This window comes from Aotus nancymaae, unplaced genomic scaffold (genome assembly GCF_030222135.1).
Source record: "Aotus nancymaae isolate 86718 unplaced genomic scaffold, 86718_ANA_hifiasm-v0.15.2.pri h1tg000092l, whole genome shotgun sequence".
NCBI lineage: Eukaryota > Metazoa > Chordata > Mammalia > Primates > Aotidae > Aotus > Aotus nancymaae.
The window spans coordinates 5700655-5722032 of record NW_026988507.1 but is presented as its reverse complement, the minus strand read 5'-3'; the positions used below and the strand labels follow the sequence as shown (position 1 = coordinate 5722032).

The 21378-nt window shown below is 38.7% G+C and overlaps 1 protein-coding gene across 5 annotated transcripts in view; it reads left to right on the top strand.

Annotated features, from left to right (window-relative positions):
• TMEM117 (transmembrane protein 117) overlaps positions 1 to 8901 on the top strand; it is a 542479-nt gene extending 533578 nt beyond the window's left edge. For all 5 annotated transcript variants that reach the window (XM_012459074.2, XM_064369843.1, XM_012459073.2 and 2 more), the window contains one exon: positions 6719 to 8901. In XM_012459074.2, the coding sequence (XP_012314497.2) occupies positions 6719 to 7368 (650 nt within the window). In that variant the 3' untranslated portion in view covers positions 7369 to 8901. The remainder of the gene's footprint in view (positions 1 to 6718) is intronic.
• Positions 8902 to 21378: the final 12477 nt, after the last annotated feature.

Here is a 21378-nt window from a genome sequence, read left to right as displayed (position 1 = left end):
CCTCCTAAAAGTCAACGCGAAAAGCAACTGTATAATGATCTCCTCTGCCCTCTTCCCCTTTACCTATGAGGTAAGTGCATAGATGGATTGAAAATGCAATGTACTAAATCTCTGGAGGTGAGAGAGGAATGGCCTCTCAATGCAGTCTCGGAAGCTCCTCTGAGTCCCATTAATGCCAATCCCGGTGGTAGCTCTGCCATCTGTCATCGCAGCCAGACAAAGGAAGTGTCCCATTGGTGGCCATCATCTGAGTAAATTAGGAGGGGGTTGGGCAAAAGGCCAGAAGGAAGGCCTGTGCAGCCTTGAGAAGAGAATTCACACTGTTGGCACGATGATGCCCACGGGAGCCCTTTCGGCAAAAATTGAAAATGTAGAAGTAAACAAGCCTGTGTAGTGTCTGTTCTATTTCAGTTTCCTGTGTTGTGTGAGGGTACAGGTACTTTACAACGGTGAAAATGTGGAAAATAATGAATAAAAACGAAGGATTTTTATTTTCATAGGTGCATGATTTCTAGCAAATCAGTTCCCAGAGACTGGTTTTTTAAAAGAGCTCTCCTGTGTCAGTCAGGCCATGAGAAGGCTGGGGATGGGAGGCCAGTGGTTCCTCTAGCAGAATATTCTATCTGGCAAAATTAGCAAGGGACTTGTTATAAGGAAATGTGATGCATCCTGTACACAGAGAAGGTCCCCAGAGATCATGAATTTATCCAAAGTACACAAAGACCTCTTACTCTTCTCTCAGTTGTAATTTTTTCCAGACCTCTCCTCAAGCAATTTTCATTTTCACCTCTAAGAGTTAACAAGTTGATTTCTATATAAAGCAGCAATTTCTTTTATTTCTCCCAAACTCATCTTCGGGGCCATCATTCTGCCCGTGACCTGCTACTTCTTGCTAGTCCTGAGCATCTGCCCTGCCCACACTGAGGTATCCTGTCTGCATTTGTGCGTACACGAGCACCTTTGTAATAAAACTCACATGCCCTTTAGGAATTGTCTTCAGAGCCAGAAGAAGGACTTGAAATATGTAATTATTCATAATCCTTGAAACATGAACATTTTGCTTTTCCCTGTTTTTCAGATTATATCCAATTTTAGCTATATCCTGGAATTCATCAGATAATTATGACACATGCATTTGATTTGAAATGCTAAAACTTCTCTCTTTGTATTTTTCTGGGCACTTTGTCTCAGAGTTTACAAGTTGGTTACAGATATTTCTCTGAGTTAATATGTGTCAAAAACAAGCTGGTATCTGGAATACAGAAATGAACATGACACAGTTCCCAATCTCAAAAAAGTCATAGTCTAATGGTCATCTAATTCAGTATAACCACATGTCTTCTTTCTACGTTTATGATCACATGTTCCTATCTGTACTCGTCACATTGGATCGCTTCCTAAGGCATAGTCTCTCACTTAGGAAGTAACAATGACAAGAGAGGCCCTTTGAGAAGCTGTATCAATTTGTTTTTAAGCCTTAAGAAGGTACTTTGTTAACTCAAATAATTATGACTATTTCATAAATAAGTAAATATTTTCAGTTCAGTAAATGGCCTCCTCATAACCCAAGCACTTAATATGGTTTCTAGATATCCCTAAATTATCTAGGGAGAGACATGAAGAGATGCTAACTCGTGAGCCCCATTTTTATTGCTCACATCTGGAATGAGGGGACATTGAATATGTATGGCCAAGAAGACTGATACAGCAAACTGTGTATTCCTTTTATTTATCCAAAATTCATCATCTTCAAGGCCATGATTTTGTGCTGTCCCATGATGGTTGCTGAATGACTTTGTGGAGCATAACTGCACATCCATGCACCTGCACTGGATGTCAAAGTCTGGCCAAGTCATTGCACCCATGTGGTAGAGGGGCCCACAGCACAGATCAGCTACAATGCTAATTGGCAACTCTGCAGAGTAAGAGATTTAAAATATTGTATTTGCATATTTCAATCATGAAAGGTTCATTATAAGATAGAAGTATTCTTTTTCCTTAGTTGAAAAAATAACACTTTCCGTCAAATTGTTGTCATTTGCTTTGTTAACTAAGGGTGATATTTAATGAAGAATCCTTTTACATGACCTATCTTCGAATTGTATAAACTCCCACAAAGTAAAAAGATAAAATTTTCATTATAATATCATTTCTGACAACCAGTAAGATTCATTAAAAGCCCCAAAATCAAGAAAGAGGTAATCCCACCAACACCATGCAGTGATTTCTCATTAGAGGAGATAGTGAGATATTTCAATAAGGAGATTAATAGAAATAATGTATGGATCCTTACGCTACCTCCTTGCTGATTTACATTGTGCTATGTAGTTGAAACAACAGGGGAAGATGCAAAAGCTCTCATATGATTAATGCTGAAATCCAACCCACTGGTTACTGTCGATTGTGTATTCACAACACACTTGGGAAAATGGCTACAGAAGCACTTTCTATTCTGCTCTTTTTTGTCTTAAATCCTTTCTTTGTGGGTCATTTCAGGGACTCAAATTTATTTTTTACGGTAAACAGTGTTTCTCAGAATATATAATTTTTTTTCAGAAAACCTTTCTCCTTCTAAAACTTGTATATTCCATCTTGTTTGCTCTAATGTTGAGATTCCCTGGCCCAGCATAAAACACTAAGATTTAAGCAATGTTTATTTCACAGGCTCATCAAAGAGACTTTTACGGCTGGGAAGAGATCTTAAGGATTATCTAGCTCAACTCCCTCACTTTATAGACAAGAACACGGGGGTTGGGTTGCCCTCCCTGACTTTACCTTCTGCTTTACCACATCTGCTAGGGCAAAAGGAAGTTTTTACGGAAGAGAAATCATTACCAAGGTAACAACACAGTGTGTGGGAAAAGTGGAAGGATAGATGACAGAGAAAGATGAACTTCCTTCCTCTGTAAACAGATAAATGAACTAGAGGTCATGTCAGGTGGGCAGAAACAAACACAGATAGTAAGAAGGGCCATTTTATCTACCGTTTTAGCAGCTTCAAGTTTCAGCTGAATGAGGGAAGGATGCTGCTGCATCCTCAGAAGGGAGAAGAAGGGAAATGTGATATGAATAGCAAGCCTGCCTCACTGCATCCCTTCCCCTCTGCACTTCCCTGCCCCACATGGCCTATCTTCTGTGAGGGAGAGGTAGGGACATGATCCCCTGTTCTTTAGCTTCAAAATTCATAGATATAAAAGATCTTTTTTCAGGGCCAATACTACTGCAAGCAGTAGACAAACTACCAATTGCTAAGGATTTTTAACATGTTTAATATGCATATTCACAAAGCATATTTACCCAGAGCCACGCACCGGGTCCTCTTGGATAACTGGTCCCATGCCATCTTCCTATTATTGTCAGTATTTTGTAATGCATACTGTTTTATCCCAATGGAAAAAACAGATAATGTGATCCCCTTTAGGATGTATCTTTGTTACAATCCTTACATCTGCTTCTCTCTCTCTATTCCATCACCAAGATCCTATATTATCTGGAGTGAAGAAGTAGAGAAAAGAAATTGGAGAAATAATACCACCCTACATTTTTGACAAACAATATATTTCAGAGAATTTTCAAATACAACAACATTTTGTTTTATCCTCACAAATAATCTTTTGAGGTAGTTACACTGGTATTATTCTCCATTTCACAGAATAAAAAATTGGATTCTATACACAACCAAGAAGACAGATTTGGGGAAGGAGGGCACAATTATGGAACGGGAAGGCATCTAGTTCAGGTTCCTCAATTTGAAAATAGAATAACCGTGGCTAGAGAGGTTAAGCAGGTTACCCAAAGGTCATATGCTTTACGTTTAGTGTTCGGATGAGATGCCCATCTGCTATTTCCAGCCTGCAGCTTTGTCACCATGGTGCTCCCTTTCTCAAACCAGTAAAGATGTGTTGGAGTAGGTGATGATATCCATTAACTGATGGTAGGCCACACTGTCTTAAATTGCTCCTTCTCCACCCCACCTAAATGTTCAGACTTTAGGACATATGAGAAATAAAAACTGATCCTTGGGTGTGCAAGTTTAGTTGTCAGACTGACCCAAAACTATTCAATTGGTAGAAAAATAATTGAATAGTGCTGTAAAAAGTTTTTTGGGAGAAAGAAACCTTTGGGAGTCAAGAAGATAGTGGAAGCCAGGTATGGTAACTTGAGCTTATAATCCTAGCTACTTGGGAGGCTGAGGAAGGAAGACTGCTTTTGTCCAGGAGTTCAAGGCTACAGTGAGCTACAGTTGCACCACTGCACTCCAGCCTTGCAACAGAATGAGACCCTGTCTCAAAAGGAAAATAAAAATAAAAAAAGGAGATGGTGGTCAGTCATACAAGCACAAGGACCTCTTCCCCGCCCCGCCGCGCCCACCCTAAATCGGGTCTGGCTTTGAACGAATACAGTTTACAGCAAGAGAATAAATATAAAGCTCCTACAATAGAGGGAACCCAAAACCCCTCCTTCAACTTGCTTTCTGTCATGGAATCTACAAATTAAAGCCTCCTTAATACTGGATACGAATCTCTGAATTTTTTCATTTCTCCTGTTTCTCATCCCTTTCCTGCCTTTTTCTACAATAGTCTCCATTCTTTTCCTTTTCTCTCCTCTCAGCTGCTTTCTTCCACATCATCTCATCTTTTTCTATGTGCTGTTCTACCTGCAACATATTGAAAGCATAAACTAAAATAAACACAAAATTTTCCAGACTGTTTTCTGTCCTGCTTGTTCTTCAAAGACCACATGAATTGTTCCCTCCTTAAAATCTTTCCTGCAGGGACTATCCTTCAGGGTTTTTTCCATTTTCTCAATATCTACAGCATTTATGGTTTGTATCACTCATTTGGCACCTCTCAGATGTAGCCTCTTATTATTTATCTGTTGATCTCTGTCCTGTTCCCCCAACAAGAAGATGAATTCCTTTCTGAAAGGCAGAAACGTATGTATGTCCTCAGCATCTACCAAGGTGTCCTACACAGAGTCTATTATGGTGGATCCTTGGTATGGACCTGTTTTAATTTTGAAAATCTCATGAGTGGTTTGAACTTAACGGCCCCAGATGCTAGAAATATTTTATCATATCTGAAACAACATTCCCGTTGCTCAAAGTTACTTTCCAGTTGGACATGCCAAAAACATCATTTAGGCAAGCGTTTTCATTTCAAATACTATAAACTCTATATAGCTGAACAATGTCAAGACTGCAGAGTTACTATTTCCCTTCATATAGTTTAGGTAAGTTCTCTTCATAGAGGAGTTAAGTTGGACCTTCTCATGCAAATAAAAAAATTATCATTGTTTAGGCAAGGCTTCTGTGATAATAATTATTGCAATTACTGGGTCCCTATTATGTACCAGGCACTGTCCTTAGCTTCTAGTAATTGCATGAAATTCTGACAACTTTAATAAATACTGTATTTTCTGCATGTAAAGAAACTGGGCTTTAGAAAATTTAACAACTGGCCCAAGATCACACAGCTAGTAATTTTGGAGCCAGGATTAAAACCATTTAGCCTTACATATAATAGGAGCTTTAAAATATGTAATTATGATGATAAAATACTTTACTAAACTCCTCACAGTTACATCTCTTATGTATTTATGCAGCTATATATTTTGTTAGACTGTATATTGCAAAATACATAATCATATGAAGCAGTAGCAATAATGTTAAATAATGTTACTACAAATACAAAAGAAAAAATTTTGGCATAATACATAAAATCATTGTAACTAAAGCTTCTGGAACCTGGTACATATGTCCTCTGACTTACTATAACAAACCTATGTGGCAGGTCTTACTATATTATTATAATATACAAGATACTGTAAAACTTGCAGTAATTTATAATAAAAAATTATAATAGAATCTAGTGTCACTTGAAAGTTTTTTCACTTTTTTTCCATTTGTAGAAATCATAATAAAAATCATAATGGACTCTAGTGTACCTGAAAAGTTTTTCCACATTCTTTCCATTTGCAAATGTAAAAGTATCATTTGATAATAGATCATTAAATGTCTTATTTATATAAGATATTAAATACCACAAAGAAATATTAGTAGTTGCAATCTCTTTTGTCTTTTCAAGCAGTTCATAAGGTTTGGTTACATTTGTGTCTGATAGATGCATTCTGTTCACTGAGAATTTGATGCAATTATTTTTTAAGTCTTGAAATGAATGCTCAAGGATTATTGATCTGACTCACATCAACTAATGGTTTAATCAACAGGTCACCTACAAACAGCAATATGAATTCATTTGATATACTGCTGTGCTTGCATTGCAAAATGATTTATTTCTTTCCCAGACATAATTATAAAACTGTAAGAGATGTTCAATCATACATTGAACTTTTCTAAGAATTTCATTAGACTTTGTTTTTTCACATTAATTGAAATGTTCTAGAGGATAACCTACATGGAACCAAATTTGAGTATAGCTGTCGTGCCTATAAAACAAGGAGACTTAATCTTGTTAGTATAAATTCCATAAATTACTGGCTCGGGGACCTACAGTTGTGTTCTCATATGCCCAGAATCCATTTAGTAAATTCCCTTTGCCAATTCACTTAATGGCAGCATAGCACTCTCAGAAAATTGTTAACCAGTCTAAAACATTAACAATTTATGCCATTATACCATTATCTTCATTTTATTGGAGAAAACCCTATTGCAATTTTATGGCCCTTTGATTAATGCAGTATTTCTTTTTCAATGCAGGCAAATGGTTTAACTATGGAATTATCTTCCTCGTCTTGATTTTGGATCTTAATATGTGGAAGAACCAAATATTTTATAAACCTCATGAATATGGGCAATATATCGGCCCAGGGCAGAAGATATATACCGTGAAAGACTCAGAAAGTTTAAAAGATTTGAACAGAACCAAGCTGTCCTGGGAATGGAGGTCCAATCACACTAACCCCCAGACTAATAAAACGTATGTCGAGGGAGACATGTTCTTACACAGCAGGTTCATAGGAGCCAGTCTTGATGTCAAGTGTCTGGCCTTTGTTCCAAGCCTGATAGCCTTTGTGTGGTTTGGATTCTTTATTTGGTTCTTTGGACGATTTTTGAAAAATGAACAAGGCATGGAGAATCAAGACAAAACTTACACTCGCATGAAAAGAAAGTCTCCATCAGAACATAGCAAAGACATGGGAATCACTCGAGAAAACACCCAGGCTTCAGTAGAAGAAGACCCTTTGAATGACCCTTCTTTGGTTTGCATCAGGTCTGACTTCAATGAGATCGTCTACAAGTCTTCCCACCTAACCTCGGAAAACTTGAGCTCACACTTGAACGAGTCTACTAGTGCAACAGAAGCTGATCAAGACCCAACGACTTCTAAAAGTATACCTACGAACTAGACTCACAAAAAGCAACCCTGAGTATAACTAAAAGTTTAGTCTTTCCTTTTGTATATGTAAGGTTTACGTAGCGTTAGGTAAAAATATGAACAATGCCACAACGGTGCTCAACATGCTTTTTCTAGGATTCATTGTTTTCTATTTGTATTATAATACACGTGCCTACTGTATACTTAACAGTCCTCTAGAGATTGCTTTTCACAATTGCACAAGCTATTACTGACTTTACAGCATAGTAGAAGATTAGCTGATGACCCATGTATCTGATGTTCAACCATAGTGGTGCCTTGAGACATTAAACTGTTTTTAACTGTACCAGAAATGAAGTGTGGAACAGTTATCTAACCTATTTCACATGGGCATTTTGTATACAACTATTTTGATCTACACTTGATGTCTGAGCAGAAAACAGAAATAGCTAAATGTGACTCAGGAAGTATCTCTTGGTTTCTTATTCAGCAGCAGAGTTGGTGACTTTGACAACTGAACTGCAGAAAAACATGGTGATCACATTTTAATTTTTATTGGCTGTCTGCCAAATATAAATACAGATGCAGAATTCGGTAACAGGAGAACTATAACCCAACATGGGTCACTACTCGTGAAATGTGACTTTCTCCCACCAGTAATTGCAATTAGGTGATAATACCTAATTATGTTTTCCTAATTAAAGATAAATTGCTACTTGATTAAAAATCCTGCCCTTCACCTTTGGGAACAAAGGTTAAGATACACAGTTGGGTGAACTCTCAAATTTATTGGCATTTACACAAAGCCCCAGACAACCAAGGAACTGAAGTTTTCATCATGTGAGAGAAGCACAGCCCACCATTTACAATATTTGTACATCTTTCTGCAAATATGGCTCTGGATAGTGAAAATTGAAAACCATATGCCAACCCTGATCAAGGGAACTCCTCAAAAATCATGCAGCGGAACCTTGTCAGGTAGAAAAGCCGTGCATGAAAGAATTTGTTTAGTGTCTTGTTTTGTGTGTGTGGTTTTTGTTTTCGTTTTTTAAAAACTAAATATTGCACATTAATAAATAAGAATTATACATCAGCTATTATGTGATGTTTTTTGTTTAATTGTGTCTTAGCTTAATAAAAGTCCATTTACATGGGGTTTTTAAAGCTTGATGCCAGGCAAGTTAAGAAAAGGCACACTGCCAACTTGCTTTCAGTTTTGCTCCATGAATTGTGATTACATCTCTTGAGGGGGTGAGGGGAGATCACTTTTAAGGAAAAATTATTTTCCTGTCACACACTGACATAGCTGCATTTTGTCTTTATGATTTTTTAAATCTCCCTCGTTTTGATCTATCTGCTTTTAAGCTTGCAGCATACTGAATTTAGCATGCATAATAGAACTATGCATTTATCTGTCACTTGAGAGCCAGCTTTAATAAACATCTTTACTAAGCATTTGGAACCATGCCCCCACTGTTTCTTTTACCTTTAATAGCCATGCATGGTGCTATTTAGAATCATAAACATATCTGACACACACAAAAAAATGCAGAGATCAAGCTCACTCTAGTAACCCATTATCTATACTATGCAAAGGGATTTACCATATTATGTCTGATAGGTGCCAACAATGGCTATCACTAAAGTTTTGCAGCCTAGAACATTCGACTTTTAGCTGTGGGACATGTAAATAATACCACCTAGTACCACATTTTTATTTATTCTGAAAGTCGTTGTCTTGTAAAATGAAGAAGTTGATTTAGAAAGCAGATGTTTATTATCAGTATGCATGTCTTATAAAAATATTATTTGAGAATTTTTACATGGGTATTAAGGGAAAATGTTTTAATGAGAAAACCTAATAGAACTAAGACCAAAAAATAGCAAAGCCAGAACAACATGTATGTTTGGGGATTAGCTAGAAGCACTACCAAATAAAATGAAAATATACATTTAATGTCCAAGGACATTTTAATAGTCAAAGAAGACCAGCCTTCTAAGGCTTCCACTGTTGAATTGTATATATCAATAGTGACCTTTTCTTACCTACACATGGATCTAATTTCTCCTTTTGCTGCCTCTTTTGGGTATTGCATTTATATCAAGTAAAGATACTAAAATGAAATAAAATCAAAGTAAAAATCAAATCCATTCACATTCAGTCTTGAATCCTGAGTCACATACCAATAGAGTGAGTCTACAGAGCTTTTGGAATACCAAAACTTTTAAATCATTAAGGACATTTTAAAAAAAGATGCGTGGCAAACTCAGAAATTGAAGTTAAAAAGGATTTTAAAAATTACTAATCATAGATTCTAAAGAAAGCTTTAAAAATGTGGTATCTTAATTGCAGTGATGTTTAAGTACTATAAACAATTATATTTCTACTGTTAGGTAATTACAGTATTTTCTTCCACACAGTGCAGAATTTGAATTAATTTGACACAATTTTAGTATCCTACATTTATAGAGTGCTTCATTAGTAGTTTAAATGGAAAATTAAATAAACACTATGAATTTTTGCCTGATAATATACACTTAGACATAAATCTCATCACCACATGTCTATTTGTATTGTATAATCATAATTAGATACCCCATTTTCTCCCCATGGTAGCTACTTATCATGCTACCTTATCTTTTAGCATATCTGAGATCACCAGCAAATTGTATTTAAAATGTTAAGAATTATTTCTTCTCCATCTGCCCTAAGGGTCAAGCAGGAAAAACATCTTTTTATTTTTGTAGCATCACACTTCATACAAGTCATGTCCAAAAACACTGCACCACTGGCTGACAGTACAGTGAAAGGAAATCCAACACAGGCACTCAGATTTGAAAGAGGGAATCAATACACGGTAGCTCACCACTGGGCTCCATAAGCAATCTTGTTACATCATTTGGCTATCCCATGGGTCACCAACACAGCCCAATACGAAATATGAGAAAGACAATGCTAATAAATCACTCTTAACTGGCCCTTTAAATGGTAATTCAGGAGGCCAACTGGATTACCTGACACTCAGCTAAGACCTCAGTACCCTGACATTACTTCTCATCTGTCTTCACTCTGACTGACCCTTACTTTAAGTTTAAACTCATGGTTAGGCAGCTAAAAGTAGGGTATTAGGCTTATATTGGTTTTTCCCTCTGAGACTGTGACTTGGCTCAGTACTCTACGTGGCCTGATTTCCTCTAGCTTTGTCCCTTAGAACCCAACTCTGACCTATTAGCCAGCTCTTACCTTTAAGAGAGCAAGAGCAACTCAGTTCTGCTGCAGATAAACTGAGACTTTCCTCATTTATCCCCATTTAGACTTTTAAACATGTTTGTGTGCATAGAGTTGTAATTAGTGAGAATAAATATAGATAACAGAGTCAAGCTCAGAAATGTTTGACTTGCTACCGTTTAGACTGGTCTAGAACTGTCTTATTTGAACAACTAGGGAAGTTTAGATGTAGTATTTATAACTCACAGTCACTCTTGTTGAATAAACTAGAAAAAGAGGTAGATATTTATAATGAAAAGAGAAGGTTAGGCAGATGGTGGAGAATAAGTGGAGGTTGCTGCAATGAAATCTTAGAAATGAAAACAGCAGTTTTACTTTGAACAGGCTTTAAAACTGCAGGGAGAGGATAGAAGCCTCTATGAAAGGAACTTTAACATAAAATTCTCATTAGGCCAGTGATCTTAATGTGTTGTGTAGAGGACTCAAAAGTTATGTTCAACATAGCTGAGTCAGGGTATTACATAAAAGCCTGGTTGGTTAGTTGGCTGGCTGGTTAGCTGGTTTCTTAAGCATTCTAGCACTGAAGTTACTCTATGTCTGCTTCAGGGAGCATGATGAGACCTGGGAGGGGAGAAATGTTACTGTGAAACAAACTACAATAGACATGAGAAGAGAAAGAAAAAATCACCACATCAATTTAGAGAGATGGGAACATCCTTGATGGAAGAACAAACATAGGGGCAAATTTGGCTTATAAGTATATTATCAGCATATAAAAGCTGATATCCTGTAAATGAAAATATCTTGCAGGTATTTGTGCTAGAGAGAGAGTCTGAAAAAATTTAATGAGAAACAAATTTGGAAAGTATTACTAATTTAATATGTATAAAATGCTACTGGTAATATTTTAGTGTGAGGTATCAATTATTTTACTTCGGTGAATATAAAACATATATTTCACAGGTTTATAGCTTACATCTACCTCCAACATAAGCTTTCACAAGGTCTTAAATTCCTTAATACTAACAGCACTATTGGGCTTTTTAAGAACTTACATAATTGAGAAGGACCACTATAATTTATAATTGAGAATTACAGTAACAAAACCAATTTAAAGATACTCCTTGCTCCAATAAACTTTTTCACCCTATCCAGATCTTTACTTAATTCTCATATTAACAATACTATTATTTTGAATATTTTCTATGTGAAAATAAATATCATATTTAATATTCACATTAACCTTAACCACTGAAAGTAAGTATGGTTAATTTCACTATACAAATGATGAACCTCAAGCTTAGAGAGGTTTTTTGACTTGCCCAAGAACTTAAAGCTAGCCCAATGCAAAGTTAAGATTGGAATTCAGGCTTGTCTGACTCCCCAAATTCTAATTTTCCATCACAAACATCTATAAACACCCATCAAAACTAGAATATCTGTATCAAACGGGATCTTTGGTAAGGATAACCTGGGAAATGGTTGTAAAGCTATAAATATGCTTGATTTCTAGCAATTCGTGTCTCTCAAGAATCTAAGTTAAATATCAATTTCTAACAGTTGCCTGGATGCAATTTACAATTTAAAGCATATGATTGAAACAGATAAAGTAAAATTAAATGGCAAAAGCAGTCAGTTCATTGCCAGGTGTTTTGATTTAAGCTACATTTTTAAAACCACAACACAGATTAGTCCCAATACAATTCCTACCATTGAAATGTGTTTCTTTTATCATTTCACTTTCTTTGGGGAAGAGAGACTGGAGATCTGCATGTTTTGAACACGCCCAGGAGAATGTCAGAGGAAGAACCGGTAGTTATGAATATTAAAACAAGAAAAAAAGAGATTAGTTAATGGCCAGTTCTAGGAAGCATAATTTGAATATGAGCTCTAGAGACAACAATATTTTGAAGTGATGACCCCAAATTTATTATTTTTAAGGATCCCTGTCAAGGTAGACTGGCCATGAAGATGTGTCCCTTGACATCATGAGCCCTATTCTCATCCCTGGAATGGAAATTACTCACAGGAGTTTGGAGAGGACCAAAGAAGACTGTGTATGTGAAAGCATGCAGGTAGCTGCAGCAAGTCATGCAGACGTGAGGTGAATATGACAGGCGAGGGCTCCAGTCCCCTTTAGTGCCCAGCTTTCAACAGAACCCCCTTGGCTCCTTCCAAGATAACATGGTTAGGCCGTTTGCTCCCAATTTTCCTACCTGCAGTTGTTTTGAACTCTACAAGCTGCAATGTAATCCCTTTTCGCTTTTAACAGATGTTCAGATCCCTTAGTTTAAAGCAAGTGGTTTTATTGTCTGAAATCAATGGTCATAATCCCTTGGAGCTGCTGGGCCAAACTTATTCCTCAAGGTTTCCTAGGCTCTGGAGTTCTAAATTATTTCCTTCCTTTTATGATTGCTTTACTAGCTTCTCTTATCAGGACACTCTCATCTTGCCAGTAATCCACCACCTTTCATAAATCCTGAAGTGAAAGTGCTTGTGTCTTTGGCATTTCAAGAAAGCTGACACATACACCTGAGCCCCTGCAATTTAGGATCTTCCGGCTCTATTTGGATGCAGTTGAGGTAGCCACTTCTGAATCGGGGTGTCGCTCTAGCCTTGCCTTTTAGAATGCTCACTTTGGTATCCTGTGGAATCAAGGCAACACTTCAGCCAAACCACAGTGCTTCATAGAATAAAATTTTTAAAAGTGTCAGGGTTTTCCATTCACCATATAGATTTATTTGCTTTGAATACATCATCTTATCCGGATAGTCCACTTGACTTCAAGCAAACCACACTAGAAAAGATCTGCACTTAAAAATAGTTACTCTTGACTGAAACCAAATGTGTAAGATGAGAGGAAGGGCAATGGCCATATCAGGAAAGATAACTCTAACAATTACTCCTCAGGCTTGATAACCATGAAATTACTATAAAATTATCTTTGAACAAATCATGTTTTTGAATTTGAGGAGCAATATTTCAAATACACTAGAAAACTCAGAGGCTCTGTCATTTACCTATCCAAATCTTCCCCAAAATGAATAGATTTTACGTACTTATGTCTCCCCTAATTGGTCCACTATCCTATTCTCCATCATTATCACTACTGCCATACAGCAATCTCATTATCTATTCCTAAGATGACCGCAACTGATCTTAATTGGTCTTCCCGGCTGTCACCTTTTCCAGTGCTATCTATTCTCCACACTTGTATCAGAATAATATTTCTAAAGTGTAAATCTGAATGTGACACTTCACACTTCCAGTGGCCAGTTATTGCCCAGCAGTGGTTTTCAGAAGTACTGTGTACAACTCCAAAATCCCACTGGTTTAACACAGTAAGAATTAATTTATTGCTCATGTGGCCATTGAACTGGATGATCACTGGGTGGCCTTCCATACAATGACTCAGGGACTCAGACATGTTTCAGCAAGAGGTTCTTTGACTTTCTAGAGTTAGAGCCTTCAGCATATTCAGCAGGCTGGTGATGAAGGAGAGCAGGTGAGGAAGATGCTGTAAAAATTTTCAGGAGTAGACCTAGAAGTGGCATGTATCACTTCTTGCATTCCATTGGCCGAAACTCAGTTACAGCCTCTGCCTAAGTGCAAGGAATGCCCAGAAATGCTGTTCAGCTCTGTGCCCACAAAGGACAGGGAACAAGCTTGGGGAGTTTCTGGTCAGAGGAGCATTTACAAAAGATGCCAAGTCATGTCTCACCCTTGGAAGTGCAATTCAGTGGGTTTGGGATGGAGCTGGAGCTGAGCTGAGTTTTTAAAGTTCCATAGGTGATTCTCTTACAAACATTAATTTGAGAACCACTGATAAATTGCAGATTACTGTCTGGCACTCAAGACTGTATGACAGCTTCTCGGGTTTTCTCTCCCCTGTCCAGTGACTTCTAACCTGCAGCCACGTTGAACTACTGACAGCTCTCCATTGCATCACTTGTGCCACTCAACAACTCTGCTTTTACGACGTTTGGAATCTCCTTTTCCACCATAACCACCCAGATCAACTCAAGTATCATCTCTTCTATTAAGTCTTTCTTCATCTTCCCAAATAAAATGTACTGCCCCTCTATTGTGTTCCTATATGACCTACCTTTTATTTATTATGGTATCTTTAGCATTTTCTTCCACTATATGTTTATATATCTGTGTGTCCTGTTAGATTATAAACTTTTTGCTCCTGCCTATAATGATGACTTGGTGTGGGGGAAGGAATTATACATTAACTATCTTTTGTTAAAGTTTCTGACTCAATAAAATTTGACTGAATAACTACATATTAAATAAAATAATGTACATAGAATTGACTCATTTAGGCCAGGCGCGGTGGCTCAAGCCTGTAATCCCAGGACTTTGGGAGGCCGAGGCGGGCAGATCACCTAAGGTCAGTAGTTGGAGACCAGCCTGGCTAACATGGTGAAACCCTGTCTATACTAAAAATACAAAAATTAGGGCTGGGCACAGTGGCTCACATCTGTAATCCCAGCATTTTGGTGGGGGGATCACAAGGTCAAGAGATTGAGACCATCATGGCCAACAGGGTGAAAACCTGTCTCTACTAATAAAAAAGTACAAACATTAGTTGGGCATGGTGACAGACGCTTGTAGTCCCAGCTACTCGGAAGGCTGAGGCAGGAGAATCGCTTGAACCCGGGAGTCAAAAGTTGCAGTGAGCCAAGATCGTGCCACTGCACTCCAGCCTGGCAACAAAGCAAGTCTCCGTCAAAAAAAAAAAAAAATCCCAGATACTTGGGAGGCTGAGGGAGAACTGCTTGAACTCAGGAGGTGGAGGTTTGCAGTGAGCCAATACTGCACCACTGCACTCCAGCCTAGGCAACAGAGTGAGACTCCGTGTAAAAAAAAAAAAAGAATCGACTTATTTATGTAGCATAATATTCTCAAGTTACCTGCATGATAGATGTTGTAGGGAGTAGACCCTCAATCAAATCCTTTCAGATAAGAGGCAGGCAGGATTATTTCTTACATTCAATATGGGGAATGAGGGGTAAGAATAGCAAATTTTAAAAATCCAATTAAAAGAGAGTATCCCAGTTGAGCCAGAAAAACTTGTACAAAACTATCAGGTAAGGGAGGCCCACGGTAGTGAGTGAGAGCAAACCAGGATCGAGCGTGACAGAGCTGAAACAAAGAGCAGCCGGTCAGAGGAGGCAGCTGGAAGTTCCCTGCACTAATTTCTGAGACAAGGGTGCTATATCCTCACCTGACTCTTGAGTTTCTTCTTCTACACAGCTCTTCATGGTGAACTGACTGTGATTGATGGGAAGGCAGTAAGACTGACTCTGTATCTGGAGATGCCAGTCTTTTAGAAGAAAGGAAATACAATGTCCCCATTCTGTATGTTTTCCCATAGTTCATATGTCTGAGTGCAGACCCGTAGCACTTAGTAAGTTTACAGGCAGAATGGGACAGAGTGAAATTGAGATGATGAAACAGGTTGCAATCTTTTATGTGCTGCACTCTGAAAGCCACGACCGGAAAATAAACACAAGTCAGAAGCTCTAAAACTCAGACGAGCTGTGATTATAGCCGTATTCTTATAACTGTTACCTCCGAACTCCCTAGAAGCTTATTTACATGTTAAAAACATCGATTATTTCTCCCGTTTGAAATATGTGGCTCTTGTAATCAATTGCTTTGAGTCAGTGTTTAGAATTATTCATGAATGAGTTATATTTTAATGGCATTTGATGAGAACCAACAGCAGCATCCATTAATTTGATTAGTTGTGTATGGGCTGGAAGAGAAGCCTGGCATCTAGCCCTAAGCGAATCAATAGTGTGAGGTCTGAGGTCCAAGCCAGCCTTGCCAGCCAGGATTCTACACAGAGTGACAACAGTGGGGGAGGGCAAAACATTAGACAGAAGTGTCTTATGGCCCCTCTTTCTGCAGGCTTGGCATTTTATCATCAGTCACCTCGTATCTAAAGGCAGTGAGTGTAAGCTATTTTTCTACTCCACGCGACTCCATTCCCACACCCTGTTTTCCTTTCTGAAGGACAGAACAAAGGTATTTTTCTGTTTTTTTTTTTTTTAACCTAAGGACTTAAATATGTGTCATCATCCAAGCCTGAAAAACAAATAAATCTGAATGTTGAAGAAGACAGAGCAAGAGCCAAGGGCCCAATTCCCCTGCAGCGTTTCTCTATTTGAAAGGGTTGAGGAGTAGCTGTCCAAGAGGGCAGAAAAAGAGCGCTTTATGCAAGGGATCCAATGTGGAGGGAGGTGTGGCAGCAGACACCACTGAAGCTGGCCAGGTGTTGTCATTGTTCCAGAGAAATCTGTCCAGTTTGAAGCAGGAAGCGTTCCTGGGAGAAACCAAAGGAGAGGCATACAGAGAGCCCACGCTGGGACATCGACCAGTTTGCATTCTGTGATTGACCAGTCACTTGGCCTCCAATCAAATGGTTTCGGGTTCTGGGCAGGGTACCAGTAGAACTGGACTGTGGACAAGAGACCAGGTTGTATTCTAGTCCCACCCACCAGACACACCATATGGGGGAAAGTGATACCTCAGTGCCTGCCCCACCTCCACACAGGAGGAGCTGGCTCCTGAGAACAGACCTCACTGCTGGGGGCAGGCTGCTGGGACACCACTGGATTTTGGTAGGAGTCACTCAGTGACTCTAAGGACGATGCTCCTGCACAACTGAAATAATACCAAAGAATAATGCTTTGCTAAGGCAGGAAAGATTGAATTTGTTTTTATACCCCTTTTATTTAAAAAAGGGTAATGGGTAGTCCTTTTTATAGCTATAATTAAATCATTATTTGTGTCATTATGTGTTTTAAGTGTATCTTTCCCTCTAGTTTTTTGTTTGGCTCAATCCTATATATCTAGTGCCTCTCTGAACACATGATAAATATTTGTGATGATGGATATGTTGATTAGCTTGATTTAATTATTCCACAATTGTATTAAAAAATCATAGCATCATTTTGCACTCCATAAATACATACAACTATAACTTGTCTATTTACAATAAACTTTTTAAATAACAAGGCTATGTTGAGATGGGAGAGGTGAGCAGGGTTCAGATTATGCTTGGGCCTCACTGACCGTGTTGAGGACTTTGTACTTTCTTCTGAAGATAGCAGGAAACCACTAAAGAATTTTAAGCAGAAAATGCATCACTAGGTATAGCATACTTAAAAAAAATATTCTGACCAAGAAAAGATTTCAAGGTCCCATCAATACAATAAAATAATTAAATCGATTTTGGTTTGACTTCGGTGTCCCAAGATTCCCTCTCCACAACTGGATGAAATTATTCACACCAAACTGGCTCCAGGATTCTACGTACTTGCTCTAGGTAGCAGGGTCATGGTGACAGATAACGGTTGGGCCACCCAGCTGAAGGGCCTCAGAAAAGGCTCTTGTAAGTCAAGTCTTTATAAGGACACAAAGGATTACCTGCAAAGATTTCATTTCACATAACAAAGTGAAATATATACTGTTCTTCAAAAAGTTAACCTACACCTAGACAGGGAAGAAACAGGCAGATATGTCTGGGTTTATATATACAAATAATATACAAAAATAGAAAGGTACTCATAGTGTCTCAGTTCTAGCTCCTTTAAATCAATACAAAACAAAAACAAACACTTCAGTTTTGCAGAGTTCTCACAAAACAGCAAGAATACCAATACAAACTCTCTTAAAGACTTGTGGTATTCGCCATTACCACAAGTCTTTAAGAGAGTTTGTATTGGTATTCTTGCATTGTGGAAGACAGTGTGGCGATTCCTCAAGGACCTAGAAATAGAAATTCCATTTGATCCAGCAATCCCATTACTGGGTATATATCCAAAGGATTATAAATCATTCTACTATAAGGACACATGCACACGAATGTTCATTGCGGCACTGTTTACAATAGCAAAGACTTGGAACCAACCCAAATGCCCATCGATGATAGACTGGACAGGGAAAATGTGGCACATATACACCATGGAATACTATGCAGCCATAAAAAACAATGAGTTTGTGTCCTTTGTAGGGACATGGATGAACCTGGAAACCATCATTCTCAGCAAAATGACACAAGAACAGAAAATCAAACACCACATGTTCTCACTCATAGGTGGGTGTTGAACAATGAGAACACATGGACACAGGGAGGGGAGCATCACACACTGGGGTCTGTCGGGCGGAAATAGGGGAGGGACAGCGGGGGGTGGGGAGTTGGGGAAAGATAGCATGGGGAGAAATGCCAGATGTAGGTGATGGGGAGGAAGGCAGCAAATCACACTGCCATGTGTGTACCTACACAACAATCTTGTATGTTCTTCACATGTACCCCAAAACCTAAAATGCAAAAAAAAAAAAAAAAGACTTGTGGTAGACATGAAGAAGTGTTGCCCAGATCCCCTACAAAGCACTTGCTGTTCAGCAGCAGGGAATATACTCAGCGAACAGCTTCCAGCTGACAATTCCTTTAGGGTCTGTCTCAGCTGTAGAGAGCCACATTGCCCAGGGGCATAGTCTTCCTGGAGCAACACACATCCTGTCATGGAGCTATGACCTAAGGCCAGATGTGCCACTGGATGATTAAGCTCCACAGGAAGGCCCAGGAGATGAACATTGGCCAAGAATGAAGAAATGCATTGGTAAGAGGAGCAATGGCATCATTTAAGCATCGACAACCACATACTCAACCTAATAGTAGCTCCAATCACAGCTGCTGTGCCAGTTGCAGTATTTTTGCTAGAACAGTGGTAGCTCTAGCAACCACTGGAGCTACAGAGGGCCATAGCTATTAGTAAGAAAGGTTTTTATTTACTTGGACTTATAGCAATGGAGTTAATAACACCCCAAAACAATTAAGGCCATGTGGTGGTGCTTAAATAATAGAATCCAGGGAGTAACCATTAATTGTGATTCCTGGCAAGGTTAGAGTGGCTTCCAATGGGTCAGATCTACAGAAAATAAAGGAGATGTGTCTTTACAGACAAATGAAATTGGCAGTGGACTAAGGTAATACTTAGCCTGCTCCAGGAGAAGAAATTAAGTACAGAGGATCAGAAGACTACGCATAATCACCCTGATAAGTCATTACCCTTGTTCAGTTTCTAGATCTGAGGCAATTTAAGACCTGAAGCCCACTGATCAAAGAGAGAACTGGATCCTCAGGAAGAATGATCCTAAAACACCATAGCATGTACTATGATAATGATTCTACCAAACTTTCCTCCAAATGGATCTATGGCCAGTTAGTCAGGTAAGTATGTAAGGGGGAAGAAGAATACTAAAATATTTTGAGGACTGTTGGACACAGGCTTTGAATTGACAGTGCTATTTGGAGACCCAAAGTGTCTGTCTTAATCTACCAGAATACCTGAGATTAGACACTTTATTTAAAAAAAAAAAAAAGAAATTTATTACTTACAATTCTGAAGGCTGGGAAGTGTAAGGGCATGGTGCCTGCATCTGATGAGAGCCTTCCCTCTGTGTCATAACACGGCAGAGGGCATTACATGGTGAGAGGGCAAGAATGTGTCAGCTCAGATCTCTCTTCCTCTTCCTATAAAGCCATCAGAGTTCCATTATGGAGCTCCACCTTGATGACCTTATCTAATCCTAATTACCTCCAAAAGGCCACATCTCCCGTCAACATATGAATTTTAGGATTAAGTTTCAACACATTAATTTGGGGATGTGTTCAAACCACGACAGTGTCGTAATAGTCTGTTGTTACATTGAGGAGCACTCAGAAACCAAGTTATAAATGGAGTCCTGGCCAAAATCTGGCTTGCAATAAGTCCACTGGGTCCATGGACCTGCCTTGTAGTCATGTCTCCCATCCCTCAATGTATAGTTGAGATTGATATACTTAACACCTGAAGTGACCTCCACATTTTGTCCTTGGCCTATAGACTGAAAGCTTTCACAGTGAAGAAGGCCAAGCAGAAGTCTCTAAAACCAACCATCTATGCCCAGCCAAGATAGTAACTTAAAAAATATTGCACCAGCCAGGTGCGGTAGCTCACGCCTGTAATCCCAGCGTTTTGGGAGGCCGAGGCGGGCAGATCACAAGGTCAAGAGATCAAGACCATCCTGGCCAGTACGGTGAAACCCCGTCTCTACTAAAAATACGAAAACTAGCTGGGTGTGGTGGTGCGCGCCTGTAGTCCCAGCTACTAGGGAGGCTGACGCAGGAGAATTGCTTGAACTGAGGAGGTGGAGGTTGTAGTGAGCAGAGATCATGCCACTGCACTCCAGCCTGGCGCCTGGTAAAGGAGCGAGACTCTGTCTCAAAAAAAAAAAAATTGCACCAGATCAAGGAAGAGTAGAAATTAATGCCACTCTTGAAGATTTCTAGATGACAGGGTAGTCATCCTTATCATATCTCTACTTATTTTACCAGTCTGATCTCTGGAGAAAGTAGGTGAATCCTAAAGGTAAAATATTACTACAAATTCAACCAAATTGCAGTTCCAACCACAGCAACTGTGCCAAATTCAATATTTTTGCTACAGCAGATTAATATGTCTTCAAGTACAGTATATGCAGAGATTAATTTATCAGATGGATTCTTTTCTATCTTAATCATAAAAGATTTTTGGAAACCATTGGCATTTACATGAATCAGGTGAAAATAGGCATGCATAGTTTTACTGAAGGATAACTTTCCTACTGCAGTCACAACATGGTCCAAAGAAATCTGGACCATGTAGACATCCTAGGGAACTTCACATGGATCAATTTCAACAATGATACTATAGTTAGAGGGGCAAATAAGCAGGAGACAGCTGGCATACAGGAGGTCTTGGTAGTAGATAT